The sequence below is a fragment of the Bufo bufo genome, chromosome 5 (assembly GCF_905171765.1).
Source record: "Bufo bufo chromosome 5, aBufBuf1.1, whole genome shotgun sequence".
NCBI classification, from domain to species: Eukaryota; Metazoa; Chordata; class Amphibia; order Anura; family Bufonidae; genus Bufo; species Bufo bufo.
Genome location: NC_053393.1, coordinates 271,651,963 through 271,673,855, shown reverse-complemented (window position 1 = coordinate 271,673,855; position 21,893 = coordinate 271,651,963). Strand labels below are relative to the sequence as shown.

At 45.7% G+C, this 21,893-nt stretch overlaps 1 protein-coding gene across 1 annotated transcript in view; it reads left to right on the top strand.

Annotated features, from left to right (window-relative positions):
• Window positions 1-21,893, top strand: part of TRIO (trio Rho guanine nucleotide exchange factor) — a 796,191-nt gene that overhangs the window by 466,080 nt on the left and 308,218 nt on the right. The window contains 1 exon segment of the mRNA XM_040431356.1: window positions 21,209-21,399. Within this exon segment, the coding sequence (XP_040287290.1) occupies window positions 21,209-21,399 (191 nt within the window).

Genomic DNA, 21,893 nt, shown 5'->3' with positions numbered 1-21,893 from the left:
AGATGTCAAGGTCCTCATCGAAAACGATGGACGAACAACATGCAATATTAAATGATGCCAATACAAAGTACAACTCGTTCCACAAAAAAAGCCCTAATGCAGCTACAGTATGTAAACATAATAAGTTATGGATCCAGCAAAGCAGGTAGTAAAAATGGAAATTCAAACATAGAAATTCTGAGCTGAAAGGGTTAATAGATTTTTATGTTTGACTAGGCAAAGAGGCACCCAAAGACCTGGGTGCCTATTGTGCTTTAGAATCACTTTACTTTCACACTGTGGAACTGGTGGAATAGGGGCTGCAGCGAATGCTGTACAGGCATGAGCACACATCACTGCTTCTGCCTGTGCCCCCTCAGCTTCACTAAAAGCTCTTCATAGCATGTTGTTGACGCTTGACATGCTCTGCTCCTCTGACAGGATCGCAAGGCATTCTAATAACTTATAATGCTACATGCCCCTGCCAGACTTATATCTACTGAATTACACTGACAGCATTATGTGAGAACAATTCAGTAGATACAGGTCTGGCAGGGACACATAATACACTGCTCAAAAAAAATAAAGGGAACACAAAAATAACACATCCTAGATCTGAGTTAATTAAATATTCTTCTGAAATACTTTGTTCTTTACATAGTTGAATGTGCTGACAACAAAATCACACAAAAATGTGATTTTGTTGCCAGCACATTGATGTAATGTCCTTAAAACAAGTCAAAATGAGGCTCAGTAGTGTGTGTGGCCTCCACGTGCCTGTATGACCTCCCTACAACGCCTGTGCATGCTCCTGATGAGGTGGTGGACGGTCTCCTGAGGGATCTCCTCCCAGACCTGGACTAAAGCATCTGCCAACTCCTGGACAGTCTGTGGTGCAACGTGACGTTGGTGGATAGAGCGAGACATAATGTCCCAGATGTGCTCAATTGGATTCAGGTCTGGGGAACGGGCAGGCCAGTCCATAGCATCAATGCCTTCGTCTTGCAGGAACTGCTGACATACTCCAGCCACATGAGGTCTAGCATTGTCTTGCATTAGGAGGAACCCAGGCCCAACCGCACCAGCATATGGTCTCACAAGGGGTCTGAGGATCTAATCTCGGTACCTAATGGCAGTCAGGCTACCTCTGGCGAGCACATGGAGGGCTGTGCGGCCCTCCAAAGAAATGCCACCCCACACCATTACTGACCCAATGCCAAACCGGTCATGCTGGAGGATGTTGCAGGCAGCAGAACGTTCTCCACGGCGTCTCCAGACTCTGTCACATGTGCTCAGTGTGAACCTGCTTTCATCTGTGAAGAGCACAGGGCGCCAGTGGAGAATTTGCCAATCTTGGTGTTCTCTGTCAAATGCCAAACGTCCTGCACGGTGTTGGGCTGTAAGCACAACCCCCACCTGTGGACGTCGGGCCCTCATATCACCCTCATGGAGTCTGTTTCTGACCGTTTGAGCAGACACATGCACATTTGTGGCCTGCTGGAGCTCATGGCAGTGCTCCTCCTGTTCCTCCTTGCACAAAGGGCGGAGGTAGCGGTCCTGCTGCTGGGTTGTTGCCCTCCTACGGCCTCCTCCACGTCTCCTGATGTACTGGCCTGTCTCCTGGTAGCGCCTCCATGCTCTGGACACTACGCTGACAGACACAGCAAACCTTCTTGCCACAGCTCGCATTGATGTGCCATCCTGGATAAGCTGCACTACCTGAGCCATTTGTGTGGGTTGTAGACTCCGTCTCATGCTACCACTAGAGTAAAAGCACCGCCAGCATTCAAAAGTGACCAAAACATCAGCCAGGAAGCATAGGAACTGAGAAGTAGTCTGTGGTCACCATCTGCAGAACCACTCCTTTATTGGGGGTGTCTTGCTAATTGCCTATAATTTCCACCTGTTGTCTATCCCATTTGCACAACAGCATGTGAAATTGATTGTCACTCAGTGTTGCTTCCTAAGTGGACAGTTTGATTTCACAGAAGTGTGATTGACTTGGAGTTGCATTGTGTTGTTTAAGTGTTCCCTTTATTTTTTTGAGCAGTGTATCTTAAATCATTATAATTTGAGAACCAGTCAGAGGCGAAGAGGTCAGAATGGGAAAGCACGCAGCATGCTTCTCGAATTGAACTCCATTGTCTGAGTCTAGCCTAAAGAGCCTTTCAAGCTGTAACCTGTGAAAGGAAGATTGTGAGAGTAGTACTTGCTCTTCTCTGCCCTGACGATTCTTATGTCTTCAGCCATGTCACGTGATCTCCTCTCCAGGCTTCTTTTTATGTCTTTCTGCCCAGAAGGTGGCTTCTTTCTTTTGGGCCTCAGCAGTTGATGGAATGTCATCACGGAAGGCCTTTTCCTTTCTGATGCGTACTCAGTACAATACTTGTACTGGTCTTGCCTGTGGGCCCTAAAAAGTTTTTTTTTTCCTGCGTACGCTGACTGTGGCCGGCACTCTTAGCTTCTGGCCACTGTTAGCGCATCGCACACCCCACCGCTGATCAACTTCGGATCAGCGATTTTTGAATTTTTTTATTTTTTATTTTTTTTGTTTGTTTGGGGTGAGTTCGCGAACACCCGTGCCCCGACACACACGCTCACCAAATAAAGTTTAACATATACACACACACCCCCCTATGGCCCGCCAGATGTTCTCGGACGAGGAGGCATACACCCAGTTTACCTCAGAGTCCGAGAGTTCCAGTGAGGACGAGGATGACCCCACTTTCCTGTTGTCATCCGCGTCCTCCTCATCATCTAGCGATGATGATGAGCCCCCAAGGGGACCGCCATGCTAGGGACCCTGTGGTCCACCCTAGTACGAGCAGCTCTCTGTCTCGTACTAATTTTCCGGCACACCAGTTAAATCCACCGGAGCCCCCTGCCGGTGAACTTGTCTGGTTTACCCCAGAGCGATTTGAGCCCGTGATTCCTGATTTTGTAGGCCAACCAGGAATCCAGATTTCCACAGTGGGCTTCACTGAATATGACTATTTTAGTATTTTTCAGTGACCACTTTGTAAATCTAATGGTGGAGCAAACAAACCTGTACGCCCAATAGTTTGTTGCTCAACACCCGGGCTCCTTTTTGGCTATGCCCGGTGGCTGGGCCTCGGTCAATGCAGCCGAGATGATGACATTTTGGTGCCTCGTGCTGCACATGGGCCTAGTGCTGCACATGGGCCTAGTCAAGAAACCTAGTGTCAGGCATTACTGGAGTGGGGACGTCCTCTACCAGACCCCACTTTACAGTACGGCCATGACACGCTCCCGGTTTGCTGCCATCCGGAAATGCCTGCATTATTCAGATAATGCAGCATGTCCCCCCCCCCCCCCCCCCCCCCGAGGTGATCCTGCCTATGACCGCCTGTAGAAAATCAGGGAGGTTATCGGTCACTTTGGGGTCAAATTTGTATAGGCCTATGGGTCGCGGTTGATGTCTCTCATTGCGTTCAAGGGGAGACTCATTTTCCGCCAGTATGTTCCCTCTAAGCGGGTGAGGTATGGTGTGAAGCTGTACAAACTTTGTGAGAGTGCCTCAGGGTACACTTACAAGTTTCGTGTGTAGGAGGGGCGAGATTCCCGTATTCAACCCCCAGAATGTCCCCGCACTCTGGGTGTTAGCGGGAAAATTGTGTGGGACCTTATGCACCCACTGCTAGATAAGGGTTACCACCTGTACGTGGATAACTTTTATACTAGTATCCCCTTGTTCCATTCCTTATCCGCCAGATCCACGTCTGCTTGTGGGACCGTGCGGAAAAATCAATGCGGCCTCCCTGCCCACCCCCTCCAGGTACCTATACCCCGTGGTGAGACCTGTGCCCTTACCAGTGGAAACCTGTTGCTGGTCAGATATAAGGACAAGAGGGGACGTTCTTGTACTGTCCACAATTCATGGTAACGGCATTACCCCTGTCCCTGTGTGAGGTATCGCGGCAACGGTCCTCAAGCCCGATTGTATCGTCGACTACAATCGGTATATGGGAGGAGTTGATCGATCTGATCAAGTCCTCAAGCCATATGACGCGATGCGCAAAACCCGGGCATGGTACAAAAAAATGGTGCGGTCTACTTGGTGCAGGTTGCCTTGTACAACTCTTTTGTGCTGTCCCAGAGCGCTGGCAACACAGGGACATTCCTAAATAAATAAAAAAAAGTAGACATATTAGGTATCGCCGGGTCCGTAAGAATCTGCTCTATAAATATACCCCCAACCCCTCAGATGAACACGGTTAAAAAAAAAAAATGGCCAAAAAAAATTTTTGGGCAAATTTTGCTTACAGTGTCGAGTGGAGTGCTTGGAGTCCTCGGGAAGCACTAGGAGCATCCATCAACGGAGGTACCCGGTCGGGGTGCTAGGAGATTCGTTACATTGGTGGCATCAATGGGATGGCGTCCTAGTGTGAGGAGAAGCAGCTCGGAGACACCGTTCGTGGAGTATATTGAGGACAACGCTAGTATCCGTACAGCGTTCCTGGCAGCAGCAGGATGGAACCAGCAGTGGCATATAAATTACACACATAAATCAGGGTACATAGTTCCTTGTAACCCCAAAAGGTCTGAGGGGGTCTCCATTGTTCTCGGTCCATAGTCTGTAGGAAGGAGGCTAGCCCTCAGGCTCCTCCAGCAGCCCCAGTGACGGTTCAGTCTGTCACATTTCCATTTTAATCCGTTTTTTACCAATAACAAAGCAACAGTTAACAGCCAAACAAAACTTAATATTTATTACCCTCATACTGCAGTTTACAGAAACACCCCATATGTGGTCGTACACTTCTGTATGACCAAACGGCAGGGCGCAGAAGGAAAGGATCGCCGTATGGTTTGTGGAAGGCAGATTTTGATGGCATTTTTTTTTTTTTTTTTGGCACCATGTCCCATTTGAAGCCCCCCCTGATGCCCCCCTAGAGTAAAAACTCCATAAAAGCGACCCCATCTAAGAAACTACACCCCTCAAGGTGTTCCACAAGAGTTATTGGCAAATGGAGATGAAATTTCAGAATTTTTTATTTCTGGCAATCTTGCCTCACAAAAATGTAATATAGATAAACCAAAAATCATATGTACCCTAAAAATAGTCCCAACAAAACTGCCACCTTATCCCGTAGTTTCCAGAATGGGGTCACTTTTATGGAGTTTCTACTCTAGCGGTGCATCACGGGGGCTTCAAATGGGACATAATAAACCAGTCCAGCAAAATTTGCCTTCCAAAAACCATACGGCGCACCTTTCCCTCTACACCCTACTGTGTGCCCGTACAGTAGTTTACGGCCACATATGGGGTGTTTCTGCAAACTACAGAATCGGGGCAATAAATATATCCTTTTGTTTCGCTGTTAACCTTTGCTTTGCTACTGGAAAAAATGGATTCAAATGGAAAATTTGCCCAAAAATTTTAATTCTGAAATTTTATCACCATTTGCCATTAACTCTTGTGGAACACCTAAAGGGTTAACGACGTTTGTAAAATCAGTTTTGAATACCTTGATGGGTGTAGTTTCTAGAATGAGGTCATATTTGGGTGTTTTCTATTATGTAAGCCTCACAAAGTGACTTCAGACCTGAACTGGTCCCTAAAAATTTGGTTTTTGAAAATTTCAAGATTTGTTTCTAAACTTCTAAGCCTTGTAACATCCCCAACAAATAAAATATCATTCCCAAAATGATCCAAACATGAAGTAGACATATGGGGAATGTAAAGTAATAACTATTTTTGGAGGTGTTACTATGTATAGAAGTAGAGAAATTGAAACTTGGAAATTTGCAATTTTTTTCAAAATTTTTGTAAATTTGCAATTTTTTTATAAATAAAAATTACATTTTTTTACTTCATTTTACCAGTGTCATGAAGTACACTATGTGACGAAAAAACATTCTCAGAATGGCCTGGATAAGTCGAAGCATTTTAAAGTTTTCAGCACTTAAAGTGACACTGGTCAGATTTGCAAAAAATGGCCTGGTCCTTAAGGTGAAATAAGGCTGTGTCCTTAAGGAGTTAAACAGCTAAATAGTAGGTGTGCCAGGAGTCAACCCTGCAACGATCATATATTGATGACCTATTCTGAGAATAGGCTATCAGTGTCTAAATCCCAGTCAACCTCTTTAACCCCTTAACGACCAACGCCATATATGTACGGGTCTTTAAAGATGGCGCTCGCTCTTGAGCGCTTCGGGCGCCATAGCCGCGGGTGGCCGCCTGCTATTTATAGCATACACCCACGGCTCATGTCCACGACCGGCAGTATTGCCAATTGCGGACATTTAACCCCTCAGATGCTGTGGTTAGTGTTGAGCGAACTTCTGTTTTAAGTTCGGCGTCTAAAGTTCGGCTTCCGGTTAGCGGAGGATCCCGATATGGATTCCGAATTCCGATGTGGTCCGTGGTAGCGGAATCAATAATCGGCCATTATTGATACCGCTACCACGGACCACAACGGAATTCGGAATCCATATCGGGATCCTCCGCTAACCGGAAGCCGAACTTTAGACGCCGAACTTAAGACAGAAGTTCGCTCAACACTAGCTGTGGTAAATCCTGAAAATGGCATCTGAGCACGTGAAACACCGGAAGCGCTTGCTTCCGGTGGTGCTCTGGCTCCCCCAGGCGGCGATCGGAGGAGCCGAAGCATGTGTGCAGCAGTCCCTGTCTTTGTTAATGACAGGAGGCTGCTGCATAGTATTTCGCATAACTAATGATTGCATGTTATACAGGTGAAACTTGAAAAATTTGAATATCGTGCGAAGTTCATTTATTTCAGTAATGCAACTTAAAATGTGAAATTAACATATGATATAGACTCATTAAATGAAAAGCGAGATATTTATTTGTTATAATTTGGATGATTATTGCTTACAGCTTATGAAACTCCAAAGTCACAATTTTGAGGTACCCTTTGCTCAGGGGATATGGATTAATTAGCTGACTAGAGTGTGACACTTTGAGCCTAGAATATTGAACCTTTTCACAAAATTCAAATTTTAAGTTGCATTAATGCAATTCCTTTTAATTTGCCTTACTGAAATAAATGGACTTTTGCACAATTAGAACTATAAAAAAAAGTGTTAAATTTTTTAAACAAAAAACAAACAAATTACCCCCCTTTTCCCCAAAAAAATAAAAAAATTTAATAAAATACACATCATGGATGTCACGATATGCAAAAGCGCCCATAGTATAAAAATATATTTGCCCATATGGCAAACGGCAAAACAGAAATAATCGTCCAAATGGCCGATTCGCCGTTTTTGGTTGCTTCATTTTCTGCAAAATTGTTTAATAAAAAGTGATCAAAAAGTCATGCACAACCCAGAATGGTATCAATAAAAAGTTTAGATCGCCCTGCAAAAAATGAGCCCCCATACAGCTCCATTCACATAATTACAAAAAAGTTGTAGGGGTCAAAGTATGGCGACAAAAAATTTTAAATGATTTTTTTGTCCACTTTTTTATCAAAATGCAAGAAAAACTATACATATAAAGTATTGCCGGATTCGTACTGACCTGTAGAATAAAAGTAACTGGTCAGTTTTATCGTACATCGAACGTCGTAAATAAATTTAAAAAAAAGACTTAAAACTGTGGTGGAATTGTTTGGTTTAGTTTTTTTTTTGTAATATTACCCCATTTGAAATTTTTTTCTCGCATCCCACTACATCATATGCAATAATAAATGGTGGCATTGAAAAGTACAACTTGTCCAGCAGAAATCAAGCCCTCATATGGCTATGTGAACAGACAAATAAAAAAGTTTTTGCTCAGAGCACAAAACGAAAAAAAAAAACTCCGGTCCTGAAAGGGTTAATATAAGTTAAAAAAATCTGCAGAACTACATAAGGCTACTTTCACACTAGCGTTTTTGCTTCATCCGGCAGGGTTCAGCAAAAACGCTTCCGTTACTTATTATACAACCGCATGCATACGTCATAAACAGATCCGGTTGTATTATTTCTTCTATAGCCAAGACGGATCCGTCATGAACTCTATTGAAAGTCAATGGGGGACGGATCAATTTTCTTTTGTCAGAGAAAACTGATCCGTCCCCATTGACTTGCATTGGGGTCATTCCGGATCTGTCTTGCTCTGCATTCCATTGCAGGATAAAACTTACCAGGAAAGGTTAAAGGACCTTAATATGTATAGCTTGGAAGAAAGAAGAGACAGAGGGGATATGATAGAAACTTTTAAATACATAAAGGGAATCAACTCGGTAAAGGAGGAGAGCATATTTAAAAGAAGAAAAACTACCACAAGAGGACACAGTTTTAAATTAGAGGGGCAAAGGTTTAAAAGTAATATAAGGAAGTATTACTTTACTGAGAGAGTAGTGGATGCATGGAATAGCCTTCCTGCAGAAGTGGTAGCTGCAAATACAGTGAAGGGGTTTAAGCATGCATGGGATGGGCATAAGGCCATCCTTCATATAAGATAAGGGCCGGGGGCTATCCATAGTATTCAGTATATTGGGCAGACTAGATGGGCCTAATGGTTCTTATCTGCCGACACATTCTATGTTTCTATGTTTCCAGGTCTGAAAGCAAACTACAACATATTTCGGTTTGTTCTCCGGTATGGGAACGTAACTAAACGGAACCGAATGCATTTTGGAGCATTACATTCTGTTCAGTTCCATTTTGTCCCCATTGAAAATGAATGGGGACAAAACTGAAGCGTTTTTTTTTTCGGTATTGAGCCCCTATGACGGATCTCAATACCGGAAAACTAAAACGCTAGTGTGAAAGTAGCTTAACATATATAAATGTATATAATACATTTTTCTATAGTCGTCATTCACGTGTGGACTTTGCCTCCCAGGTTGCACAGCTTGTTCATTCAGTCAGTGGTTTATACAGTCCTGATCAAAAGTTTAAGACCACTTGAAAAATTGAAAAAATTAAATTTAGCATGGCTGGATCTTAACAAGGTTCTAAGTAGAGCTTCAACATGCAACAAGAAGAAATGGGAGTGAGACAAAATATTTTTTGAGCATTCAATTTAATGAAAACAATGAATAAACTGAAACAGGCTGTTTTTCAGCTGATCAAAAGTTTAGGACCACACCTCCAAATAAAAACAACCCCCCCAAAACAGAAATCCAATATCCAAACATGAACTCAGTAATGAGTAGCTCCGCCGTTATTGTTTATCACTTCCAAAATTCGTTTCGGCAAGCGTTTCCATGAGGTGAGTGGGAACATTTCTCCAAGTGGTGAAGACGGCCGCACGAAGGCCATCTACTGTCTGGAACTGTTGTCCATTTTTGTAAATTTCCCTTGCCATCCATCCCCAAAGGTTCTCAATTGGATTTAGATCAGGGGAACATGCAGGATGGGCCAAAAGAGTGACAAGAAGTCCCTTGTCCTGCGGGCATTGTGTACTGTAGCATTGTCCCGTTGAAAAACCCAGTCGTAACCACACAGGCGAGGGCCCTCAGTTATGAGGAATGCTCTCTGCAACATCTGGACATAGCCAGCGGCCGTTTGACGCCCCTGCACTTCTTTTTTTTTAAACTCGCTTTATTGAAAAGTAACAAGCAAGAAATGCAATAAAACAGTCACATTCAAGTACAATCAATTACACATCACAATGCCTAGGTGTAATACAGCAATAAAGGTTGTCCTATTTAAGTCATTGATGGTCAAGACGTATCAGTAGTGCACTTAGCAGTAAGCATCCATACCAAAAACGATGACACATGGTTAATTCTCTACAGTGAACATTGATCCGGATAGCCGCAGCAGGTAACAGAACGTGATGAGACAATTAGGTTATAGAGTGCAGATGATCTGCCGTGGCAGTCAGAGGAGAGTCGCACCAGGGTCCCCATATCTTTTGGTGCTTCTGTGAGCATCCTCTACGGGAATACATAATCTTCTCAAAGGGAATTATTTTATTAACAAGGGTCTTCCATTGAGTGATCGTGGGTGGCCTGTCCGCCATCCACCTAAGAGCAATAGCTTTCCTGGCTAAAAACAGGACCTCCCTAATGAAGGTGAGTGTGTAGCGTGGTCTCGAATCCTCGTCTAAAATTCCCAAGACGCAAATCTTCGGGCAAACCGCCAAAGTATCTGGGATCAGGGAAGAAATGAGCTCCACTACCCCCCTCCAGAATGATTGAATGTAACTACAGTCCCACATCAGGTGCCAAAAATCCGCGCCCAACTGAGCACATCTATGGCATCCGGTGTGTGATCTTCTACCCATTTTATATAGCCTAGTAGGGGTGAGGTAACACCTATGCAGAATAAATAACTGAATCAATCTGTTAGTAAGGGACGGGGATACAGTTATCGGAGCTTCAAGGGCCTCACTCCACTCACCATCTGTCAATGTGGGTATATTCCCTCTCCATTTACATTCTGCACTCAGTGGAGAAGCTGAAATTTTAAGGTTGAGCAGATGTGTATATAAGGCGGATATCAGTCCCCTCGGTCCTTGTGTTCTGAAGACCCCAATGAGCGGATATTGAGATACTTGTCTTTTAAGATCTCTAATCTGGGCCTGAAGGGCGTGTCTCAACTGCAAATACCTAAAGAAGTGTGGCCTTAAGACACCCGCTGTGGTCTGTAACTGAGTAAAAGAGAACAGAATGCCATTCTCATAAAGATCTTTCAAATAGCAAACACCGTACCCTCTCCATATCCTCTCTCCTTCACAGTGTAACAAATGTGGAAATAATGGGTTGTTCCATAGTTGTATATCATCTGGTAAGTCACTGTATTGCTGCATCTTTGCAGCCCTCCACACCTGATGCGCCAGCTTGTGAATCAGTACGGGTGGACCTGTTAGAGATAACGGGCCCTCCAAAACCGGCCACAGGGTGGAGAGGTGCAAATACTCCTGCAAGTAATATTCTGAGTTAGGAAGCACATCCTGGGTCACCCATGGCACCAAATAGCGCAACTGGCCGGCAAGGAAATACAAGAATAGATCCGGCAGGGCTGCCCCGCCCTCGTCCCAGCTCCTCTGTAAGGATTTCACGGCCAATTTACGTCTGTTCTTACCCCATATAAATGTTGCCATGAGAGAGTGAAGTTTATCGAAGAATTTGCGTGGTATGGGTACACACGCATGTTCCAATAGGTACAAAGCTTTGGGCTGAAGTATCATTTTGATTAGGTTTACGCGTCCCATGATAGACAACGGTAGGGTATTCCAAGACTTAAATTTATCTATGAAATATGACACCAAGGGGCTCGTGTTTAGGTCATGTGAGGTGGCAGGGTCTTTAGTGATGTTGACTCCTAAGTATTTGAATTTGTCAACTACCATTAGATTCTGATATACCGATGGCCACTCTGCGGCCCATAGCGGCATTATGGCCGATTTTGCCCAATTTATGCATAGACCAGAGAAGACCCCAAACTGCTCAATCAATGTGATTGCTCGGGGCAAGGTAACCTCCACTGAGTCCATGTACAAAATGAGGTCATCAGCATATAGGCCCAGTCTATCCTCCCTATTTCCCATAGCTATGCCTTTAAAAACACTATCCTGCCTGATTCGTAATGCTAAATGCTCGATAGCTACCGCAAACAAAAGAGGCGACAAGGGACATCCCTGCCTGGTCCCCCTGTATAGTGCAAACGTTGACGATAGAGAGCCATTGATCAGAATATTCGCGGATGGGGATTTATAAATGATATTGACCCACCTAATGAAACTAGGACCAAAACCAAAACATCCAAGGACGTGTTTCAGATAAGGCCACTCTACAGAGTCGAACGCCTTGGCTGTGTCAAGCGCAGCCAACGCCCACAGTCTCCTGTCCGCGCAACCCAGCTGAGCAATAACCTGCGCCCTACGTATGTTGCTGGAGGTAGATCTACCAGGGATAAACCCAGATTGATTCTCATGTATAATGGACGATATTACTCTGTTCAATCTGTTTGCCAGAATTTTTGTGAGGATTTTGTAGTCTAGATTTAATAACGATATAGGGCGGTACGACCCACACTCTGTAGGGTCTTTGTCAGGTTTTAACAAGACTACAATAGAGGCCTCGTACGACGATTCTGGAAGACCGTCAGCATCCAGGGAGGCGTTATACATGCGCAGAAGCTGTGGTGCCAGAATATCCCTATATTTAGAATACACCTCCAATGGAATCCCGTCTGGCCCGGGGGCTTTGCCTAAATTAAGTCCCGCTATCGCCTCCTCTACCTCTTCCAGGGTGAATTCCCCATCCAGCATTTCCCTATCCAGAGCAGACAGTTGCGGGTGGGAAACCTCCTGAAGGTAGTCCTCTAGTATCTGTGTGGTATACTGAGCACGAGAGCCATACAGGTCTTGATAGAATTCCCTGAACCGATCCAAGATACCCTCAGGCTCAGACACCACCTCCCCTTCCCTGTCGCTAATGCGTAATATTGGCGGAGACATGTTATTCCTCCTCACTACCTGCGCCAGCACCTTCCCCACCCTGCTGCCCTGTTCAAAGGTTTGTTGCTGCATGAAAAGCATCCTACGGTCACTTTTTTCTTGCAAGTGGTTCATGTACTGTCTACCCTTCATCATCCAATCCTTCCTATTCTCTTCAGTGGGGTCTAAGACATATGCAGATTCTGCATTCCTGCACTGCGTGCCCAAGTCCTCCTCCCTACGGCGAGTGATTTTCTTAATGTAAGAGATGGATGACTTAAGGCACCCACGCAGGAAGGCTTTCAGAGTCTCCCATAACAGGGCCGGATGAGTGTCAGCTGAGTTAACAGCGAGGAATGAATGGAGTTGGTCAGGTATCCTATCATTCAGGGACATTAAAGATAACCAGAACGGGTGTATGCGTTGTTTGGGCACACGGACAGCACAGTAGGGATCAGTGATTGAGGCCATTATAGGTGCATGGTCAGATGGACCCTGGGATCCGTAATGTATCTCTCGAGTAGCCATAAAGGTGCCAGGGGTGCCCAGGAGGTAGTCAATCCTAGATAAGGCTCCTCTAGAAGGAGTGAAGCAAGAGAATTCAATTCTGTCTGGGTATCTCTCCCTCCAAATGTCCAACCACCCAAGCTCATCTAACAGGCGAGCCAAGGCAGTTTTACCCGGAGTCCGTCTGCAGGAGTCATTGGACGGGTTGCAAAACCTATCCTTCACAGCGTCTAAGGTCAAGTTGAGGTCCCCCATGCCAAGCACCCCGGCCGACGGGAACTGTGCTGCAAATCCTGCCGCAGCCTGTAGCAGGGAAAGATTGGCAGGGGGGGGATTGTACATGTTTAGAATCACATAAGGCATACCATTAATGTGGGCGTATACAAAAACAAACTTCCCCTCAGGGTCAACAGACGTGTGATGAGGTTCCCATCTGACCGCCCTGTGGATCAATAATGACACCCCTTTAGAATACGAGTTGCCATATGCACTTTCCACCCACTGAACCCATGGTTTCCTAACTCTCCCTCCTGTGTCCGTGGTGAGGTGCGTCTCCTGCAGACCCAAGATATGCGGCACGAAGCTGCGGATATGTGAAAACACAGCCATTCGTTTCCTAGGTCCGCCTAAACCTCTGACGTTCCAGGACATCACTCTTAAACCCGCCATGATAAACACCAGGTAAAGACACAAGGATAATCACCCCTCTCCTGGGGTTCACCAAGGCAGGAATAACGTGCACTGTGTAGGACTCTCACATCTTGCTTGTTAGACATTGCATCAATAGCGAAAAATATTGCAAATACACTAAACCACCCCAACAGGGGGTAAACATAATCACATCTATGTGAACAAGTGGCCATGTGTTTGGGGGACCTGCACGGTGAATATAGGTGAAAACCCAATGCAGGTGGAGTAGCTGGCTCCCCCATTTGAAGTTATATCTGCTGATTATATGAAAACTTGGCATGAGGAACTGCCCGCAATTAGCCCTCAATGACCCTGAGGCCAGTTAACCATATGAATTAATACTTTACCCAGCTCTGACTTGGATCATTGTTGGAAAGCAGAAGCATAGGGGAACAATAAAGTAAAAGTCATGTATAGGTATAGGGGCAAGCAGGGTACAGTCCACGCAGCAACTTTTTCATCTCTCAGGCATGTCCATGAAGAGCTTCAGATGCAAGCCAAATCATCTGGGAGGGGAACGTCGGCGTCTCACAGCCAACCAGTCCTCCGCTTCGGCAGGATTGGAGAAGAAAAGTGACTTGTCGCCATCTACAACTCTCAGGCGAGCAGGATACGCCATGGAATATTTGAGGTTCAGCTCCCAGAGGCGTCGCTTGATAGAGACAAAGGTAGCACGTTTCTTTTGAAGGTCAGCAGAAAAATCCGGATACAGTGAAATGTTCGCAGAGCCTAATGATATCTTCTGTGCGACCCTGGCCTGTGCCAGAATGAGATCTCTGTCCCGCCAGTTTAACATGCGAGCTAGTAGAGGTCTTGGGGGGGCACCAGGAGGTAACGGCCTGGCAGGTACCCGGTGCGCCCTTTCCACCGTGTACGCAGCTGAGAAAGCAGCATTGGGAAATATCTCTTTGAACCATCCCTCCAGGAAGACCGCTGGATCTGGGCCCTCGGCCCGCTCAGGCATGCCAATGATGCGCACATTATTGCGCCGCGCACGGTTCTCGAGGTCGTCACATTTCTGGCGAAATAGCTCCACAGACGCCTCCACTGCAGTGATCCTTGCCGGTAAGGGATTGGTTAGATCCTCCAGGTCTGATACTCTGGTCTCGGTCACTCGGACCCGCTCGCGCAGCTGCTGCACGTCTTGGCGTAATAGGCCCAGGTCCACCCTTACCTCATCTATCTTCCCGGTCAGGGAGACCTGGCACCCAGTAATGGCTGCCATGAGTTGCTGGTGAGAGGCTTGCAGGGTGAATTCAGGTTCAGCCTCCGCCTCGGTGAGTGGCTGTTGTGACGACTGGTTCCTGGTGCTGGCCGCACGTGTCGGAGACGGAGCCGCGGCGCCATGTTGGGAGTCCTGCCTGGCAAACTCCTTTAGTCGCTCCGCCGCCAACTGTGCCTTGCTGGGGCTCATGTCAGAGGTAGAGCGCTGGCTGCTGGTTTAGGTAAGCTCGATGGGGCAAATTTCAGCAGATGTGGGGATCAGGATGGCTCAGGATAGTTGGCGGGAGCCGGAGCTTCACTCAGATGCGGCCGTCCATTACGGCAGTTGGCCACGCCCCCGCCCCTGCACTTCTTGAAGCTCCATTGTTCCACTGAAGGAAAAAGCATCCCAGACCATTATGGCACCCCCTCCACTGTGGCGCGTAGAAAACATCTCAGGTGGGATCTGCTTGTCATGCCAGTAACATTGGAAATCATCAGGACCATCAAGGTTAAATTTTTTCTCATCAGAGAATAAAACTTTCTTCCACCTTTGAATGTCCCATGTTTGGTGCTCTCTTGCAAAGTCTAAATAAGCAGTTCTGTTGCGTTAAAGGAGACGAGGTCTTTGAAGACGTTTTTTGTTTTTGAAGCCCTTCAGTCTCAGATGGCGTCTGATGGTTTTGGGGCTGCAGTCAGCACCAGTAAGGGCCTTAATTTGGGTCGAGGATCGTCCAGTGTCTTGACGGACAGCCAACTGGATCCTCCGGCTTAGTGCGGATGAAATTTTTTTGGGACTTTTTTGTTCCATAACACTCAGGATCATTTAAGAAATTCCAAATGACTGTCTTACTGCGTCCCACCTCAGCAGCGATGGCGCGCTGTGAGAGACCCTGCTTATGCAGTTCAACAACCTGACCACGTTCAAATAGGGAGAGTTTTTTTGCCTTTGCCATCACAATGTGTGACTACCTGACAGAAAATGACAATGAATCCACATCTTTGCACAGATTTGGCCTTTTAAAGGCATGTGGTCCTAAAATTTGGATCAGCTGAAAAACAGCCTGTTTCAGTTTAATCGTTATTTTCAATTAATTGAATGCTCAAAAAATGTTTTGTCTCACTCTCATTTCTTCTTGTTGTATGTTGAAGCTCTACTTGGAACCTTGTTTAGATCCAACAATGTAAAATGAGATTTTTTGCCATTTTTCAAGTGGTCTTAAACTTTTGATTAGGACTGTAGCTTGCGACCATGCCAAGAATAGACCATTCCTGGGGCGGATGCTGCTATAAACAGGTTGCTTGAACTACTTGGCAGCCTCTGAGAATAATGTTTAGTATCACCTGCATGGCTGGCGGGTGTTATTTGGTGCATAATTCAGTACAAGAGTCCTATGTTAAAAGCCACTGTGTGAACAGTGCCTTATATCAATATAGTTATATACACTGCTCAAAAAAATAAAGGGAACACAAAAATTACACATCCTAGCTGTGAATTAATTAAAGGGTTTCTATCACTTCGTATCACATATTTAGGTGTCAGACACTAGCGATCCGCTAGTGTCTGCTCTAACAAACCATCCTAATATGATAGGTTTTGGGGCAGCCGTTTTGCTAAAATAAGAACTTATATCTATATGCTAATGAGCCTCTAGGTGCTATGGGGGCGTCATTAGCACCTAGAGGCTCCGTCTACCTTCATAAACTGCCGCCGCCCAGCGCGTCCCTCCAGCCCGCCCATCTCCTGCTGAATGCGATCCTCTCCGTGCGCGTCTCTGTTCTGCGCATGCGCAGTGAATGTCTGACCGCTTCCCTGCTCAGACATCTCCACTGCGCCTGCGCCGATGACATCATAGTGCTCCGAGGAACAGGCGCAGTGGAGATGTCTGAGCAGGGAAGCGGTCAGACATTCACTGCGCATGCGCAGAACAGAGACGCGCACGGAGAGGATCGCATTCAGCAGGAGATGGGCGGGCTGGAGGGACGCGCTGGGCGGCGGCAGTTTATGAAGGTAGACGGAGCCTCTAGGTGCTAATGACGCCCCCATAGCACCTAGAGGCTCATTAGCATATAGATATAAGTTGTTATTTTAGCAAAACGGCTGCCCCAAAACCTATCATATAAGGATGGTTTGTTAGAGCAGACACTAGCGGATCGCTAGTGTCTGACACCTAAATATGTGATACCAAGTGATAGAAACCCTTTAAATATTCTTCTGAAATACTTTGTTCTTTACATAGTTGAATGTGCTGACAACAAAATCACACAAAAATAAAAAAATGGAAATCAAATTTTTTAACCCATGGATGTCTGGATTTGGAGTCACACTCAAAATTAAAGTGGGAAAACACACTACAGGCTGATCCAACTTTGATGTAATGTCCTTAAAACAAGTCAAAATGAGGCTCAGTAGTGTGTGTGGCCTCCACGTGCCTGTATGACCTCCCTACAACGCCTGTGCATGCTCCTGATGAGGTGGCGGACAGTCTCCTGAGGGATCTCCTCCCAGACCTGGACTAAAGCATCTGCCAACTCCTGGACAGTCTGTGGTGCAACGTGACGTTGGTGGATAGAGCGAGACATGATGTCCCAGATGTGCTCAATTGGATTCAGGTCTGGGGAACGGGCGGGCCAGTCCATAGCATCAATGCCTTCGTCTTGCAGGAACTGCTGACACACTCCAGCCACATGAGGTCTAGCATTGTCTTGCATTAGGAGGAACCCAGGGCCAACCGCACCAGCATATGGTCTCACAAGGGGTCTGAGGATCTCATCTCGGTACCCAATGGCAGTCAGGCTACCTCTGGCGAGCACATGGAGGGCTGTGCGGCCCTCCAAAGAAATGCCACCCCACAGCATTACTGACCCAATGCCAAACCGGTCATTCTGGAGGATGTTGCAGGCAGCAGAAAATTCTCCACAGCGTCTCCAGACTCTGTCACGTCTGTCACATGTGCTCAGTGTGAACCTGCTTTCCTCTGTGAAGAGCACAGGGCGCCAGTGGCGAATTTGCCAATCTTGGTGTTCTCTGGCAAATGCCAAACGTCCTGCACGGTGTTGGGCTGTAAGCACAACCCCCACCTGTGGACGTCGGGCCCTCATATCACCCTCATGGAGTCTGTTTCTGACTGTTTGAGCAGACACATGCACATTTGTGGCCTGCTGGAGGTCATTTTGCAGGGCTCTGGCAGTGCTCCTCCTGTTCCTCCTTGCACAAAGGCGGAGGTAGCGGTCCTGCTGCTGGGTTGTTGCCCTCCTACGGCCTCCTCCACGTCTCCTGATGTACTGGCCTGTCTCCTGGTAGCACCTCCATGCTCTGGACACTACGCTGACAGACACAGCAAACCTTCTTGCCACAGCTCGCATTGATGTGCCATCCTGGATAAGCTGCACTACCTGAGCCACTTGTGGGAAAGCACCGCCAGCATTCAAAAGTGACCAAAACATCAGCCAGGAAGCATAGGAACTGAGAAGTGGTCTGTGGTCACCACCTGCAGAACCACTCCTTTATTGGGGGTGTCTTGCTAATTGCCTATAATTTCCACCTGTTGTCTATCCTATTTGCACAACAGCATGTGAAATTGATTGTCACTCAGTATTATTTCCTAAGTGGACAGTTTGATTTCACAGAAGTGTGATTGACTTGGAGTTACATTGTGTTGTTTAAGTGTTCCCTTTATGTTTTTGAGCAGTGTATTACGGGTAGATAAAATTGCTCTGATTAGAATGGTAACTGTGCAACAGTTTAATTATGCGTTAGATTCTGCCGCGGTCTGGTCGAGGAGAGGATCTTTCACCTTTTCCTTGACCCACACCTTACATGTTTGGCAGAAGTCCAATCTTTAAAAATGATGCCCATTTGCAAGCACAGCGGGCTATGTTGCCGCTGGTTTTCTGCTGTTTTAAACAACAGATGTCCAAGGCTAATGTTAGCGGTCCCTGCCTCCTGTATTATGATTTTCCATATTGTCTCCTTTGCTGGCTATATTCATTTTTCCATCACATTATACTCTGCTCGTTTCCATGGTTTTGACCACCCTGCAATCCATCACCGGTGGACATTCTTGCATACTATTGGAAAAAAGTGCTGACCTATGTGTGCTCCCACGGTCCTGGCCACCAGAGAGGCCAGTGCTTTTTGCTGTAGTTTGCAAGCAGGACCACTGCTGCTGGATTGCAAGGTGGTCGTAAGCATGGAAACAAGCTGCGTATAATTTGATGGAAAAATGAATCCAGCCAGCAAAGGAAGCAATATGGACAATCACAATACTTTAGTAAGAGCCTTGTTATAACTTTCTCTACATGATAAATGACTTTTGCTGAATTGAGACAACCTCTTTTAAGAAGTGTTTAATTTAACATTGTTCATGGTGTGTATTACTCCCTTAGATTCTTAGAAAATATACAATGGAGAGACAACTCTCGATGTCCAAGGTGTTCTGTCCCTGACACAGATTTATTACATCTTTTATGGTGGTGCTCAAAAATAAATATCTTCTGGGCTGAAATTTTTGAAAAAGTGGCAAGAAAAGTCAGATTCCTCTCTCTTTCTCTACAGGGATTTGGATTTTGGGAGATGGTTGATTGTTAACTAGGGCCCAGCATAGTATACAAATGATAATCGGGGTTATCAGCTCATATATAATAGTGAGAGAGAGGATGTCAACTAAATTGGCAGTTATAGAAAAATGTATCTAAACCGAACACCTGGGAAGGTTTTGAAAAGTGGTATCCGTTATCTTGATGGACAGATTTGGGTGTCCATTCTTGGCATGGTCGCAGTTATAAACCACCGGTCTCATGAATGGCTACGCTGCCTCTCAGTGGTAGATATCACCTGCACAGCTGCTGTTGGTTGTTTGGTGTGTAATCCACTACAAGATTACCATGTCAAAAGCGACTATGTGAACAGTGCCTTAAAGGGGTTGTCCGGGATCAAGATTTAAAAAAAACAAAAAACTGTTAGATCACTATTAATATCGGATTGAAGGTCCCCCCAGATGTTTTAGGTATTTTTACACTTCAGCAGGGCTCCTACAGTCCCCCACTGATTGTTTACCTTTCAAGTGTGTGTTTCCTCCTTCGTGCAGTTTCCCCCCTAATTCATATGCCGCCTCCTGCCGCAAGTATTCCTCCCCCTTAGTCACACCTCTAAATGCTTCCTGGCTCAGTCCCTCCTTCCTTGCTAAGAATATGTCCTACCCGGTGACGTCACCGTACCAGAGGAGCGGGGCTTAGCGCAATGTGTTGCCGCCTAGTTTCCGCCCCTCAGTGTGCTCTGCATAATCACTGAGGCTGACGGTGACGTCACTGGGCTCCCTGCGAAGCCGAAGCAGACGCTTCGCTCTGCAGAAAAACTGTTAGATCACTATTAATATCGGATTGAAGGTCCCCCCAGATGTTTTAGGTATTTTTACACTTCAGCAGGGCTCCTACAGTCCCCCACTGATTGTTTACCTTTTAAGTGTGTGTTTCCTCCTTCGTGCAGTTTCCCCCCTAATTCATATGCCGCCTCCTGCCGCAAGTATTCCTCCCCCTTAGTCACACCTCTAAATGCTTCCTGGCTCAGTCCCTCCTTCCTTGCTAAGAATATGTCCTACCCGGTGACGTCACCGTACCAGAGGAGCGGGGCTTAGCGCAATGTGTTGCCGCCTAGTTTCCGCCCCTCAGTGTGCTCTGCATAATCACTGAGGCTGACGGTGACGTCACTGGGCTCCCTGCGAAGCCGAAGCAGACGCTTCGCTCTGCAGAAAGGGACCCGGTACGTCACTGAATCTTTGAAAAGCGGCACTTCCGGCAGAAAATTTATGACAAGAAAAAGGGGCATCAGAAAAGTCTGGCAAAGGTAGGACAGGAATGTATGTAATATCTATGTGCTTGGTGTTCACTTACAGCAATGTCCACAATCCCGGACAACCCCTTTAAGCCTTATTCACACGTTAGTGTTAGGTCAGTGATTTCCATCAGTGATTGTGAGCCAAAACCAGCAGTGGAGGCTTCACAGAAATAAGGTATAAGGGAAAGATCTGCTCCTGTTCTGTGTTTAGAGCCGCACCTGGTTTTGGCTCAAAATCACTGATGAAAAATCACTGACCGAACACTGATGTCAATATATCAATATATAATTACTTTTTTGTGATCACATGCCGATTAGTGATGGTAGCAGCAGGGATGGGACCCTCTTCACTGGAATTGAGGGGCTTTCATTAAACTCATTATGGGGAGGCGGGAACAGGCGACAACTTTAAGCTGACTTGTAGTCAAGTGTTTTTTGGGTTTTTTTAAGGTTTAAAATAAAACAAATAACTGTCAATTGTGTGCACTATTTTTTTTTTACAAATGTGAAATGATTGGATAACTAAATATTTCCCTACAAATGTACAGCATACATTGCTAGTCATCTGTGTTTGCAATCCCACAGTTAGCTATCTCCATTTTAGTTTAACCTCTATCTGTTTTCATTTTCAGGTTTTGAGGAGAACATTGATTCTCAGGGGGAACTGATTTTGCAAGATTCTTTCCAAGTGTGGGACCCTAAAACATTAATACGAAAAGGCAGAGAAAGACATATTTTTCTCTTTGAGATGTCTTTAGTATTTAGCAAAGAGGTGAAAGATTCCACTGGAAGAAGCAAGTACATTTACAAGATGAAACTATTTGTAAGTAGCTCCTTTTTGTTTAGTGCACAATGCAAAGTTATTAATTTATCATTATTATCGTTATTAAGTTGGATCATGAGTTAACGATGTTCCCAGTCAATTAGAGTTTTGTTTACACTGTAATAATAGGTAGGCCCATGTCAAAAGTAACAAATCTTGTATTCTTAACCCTTGCACGACTGCAGTATATGTTTGCTGACTGTCCATGCCTCATGCAGTCAGCATGTATTTAAATGTTTTAAGCATGACTTTAATCCGGAGCACTATACATGTTCGGCGCCGGATTAAAGCTCCAGCACTCTAGCAGGTGCCGGTTGAGTTAATTACAGCTTCACTTTCTCCTCTGCTGCATGCATAGCACAGCTGCCTCTTCTGTTGACCCCATCAATCATGTGATCACCGGGTTTCTCGGGCATAAGAGAGCTTCAGATTCCTAGAAGACCCTAATAAGCCCTGCTTGTGCGCATTACGGCAACGGGAAGCACACAATCGTG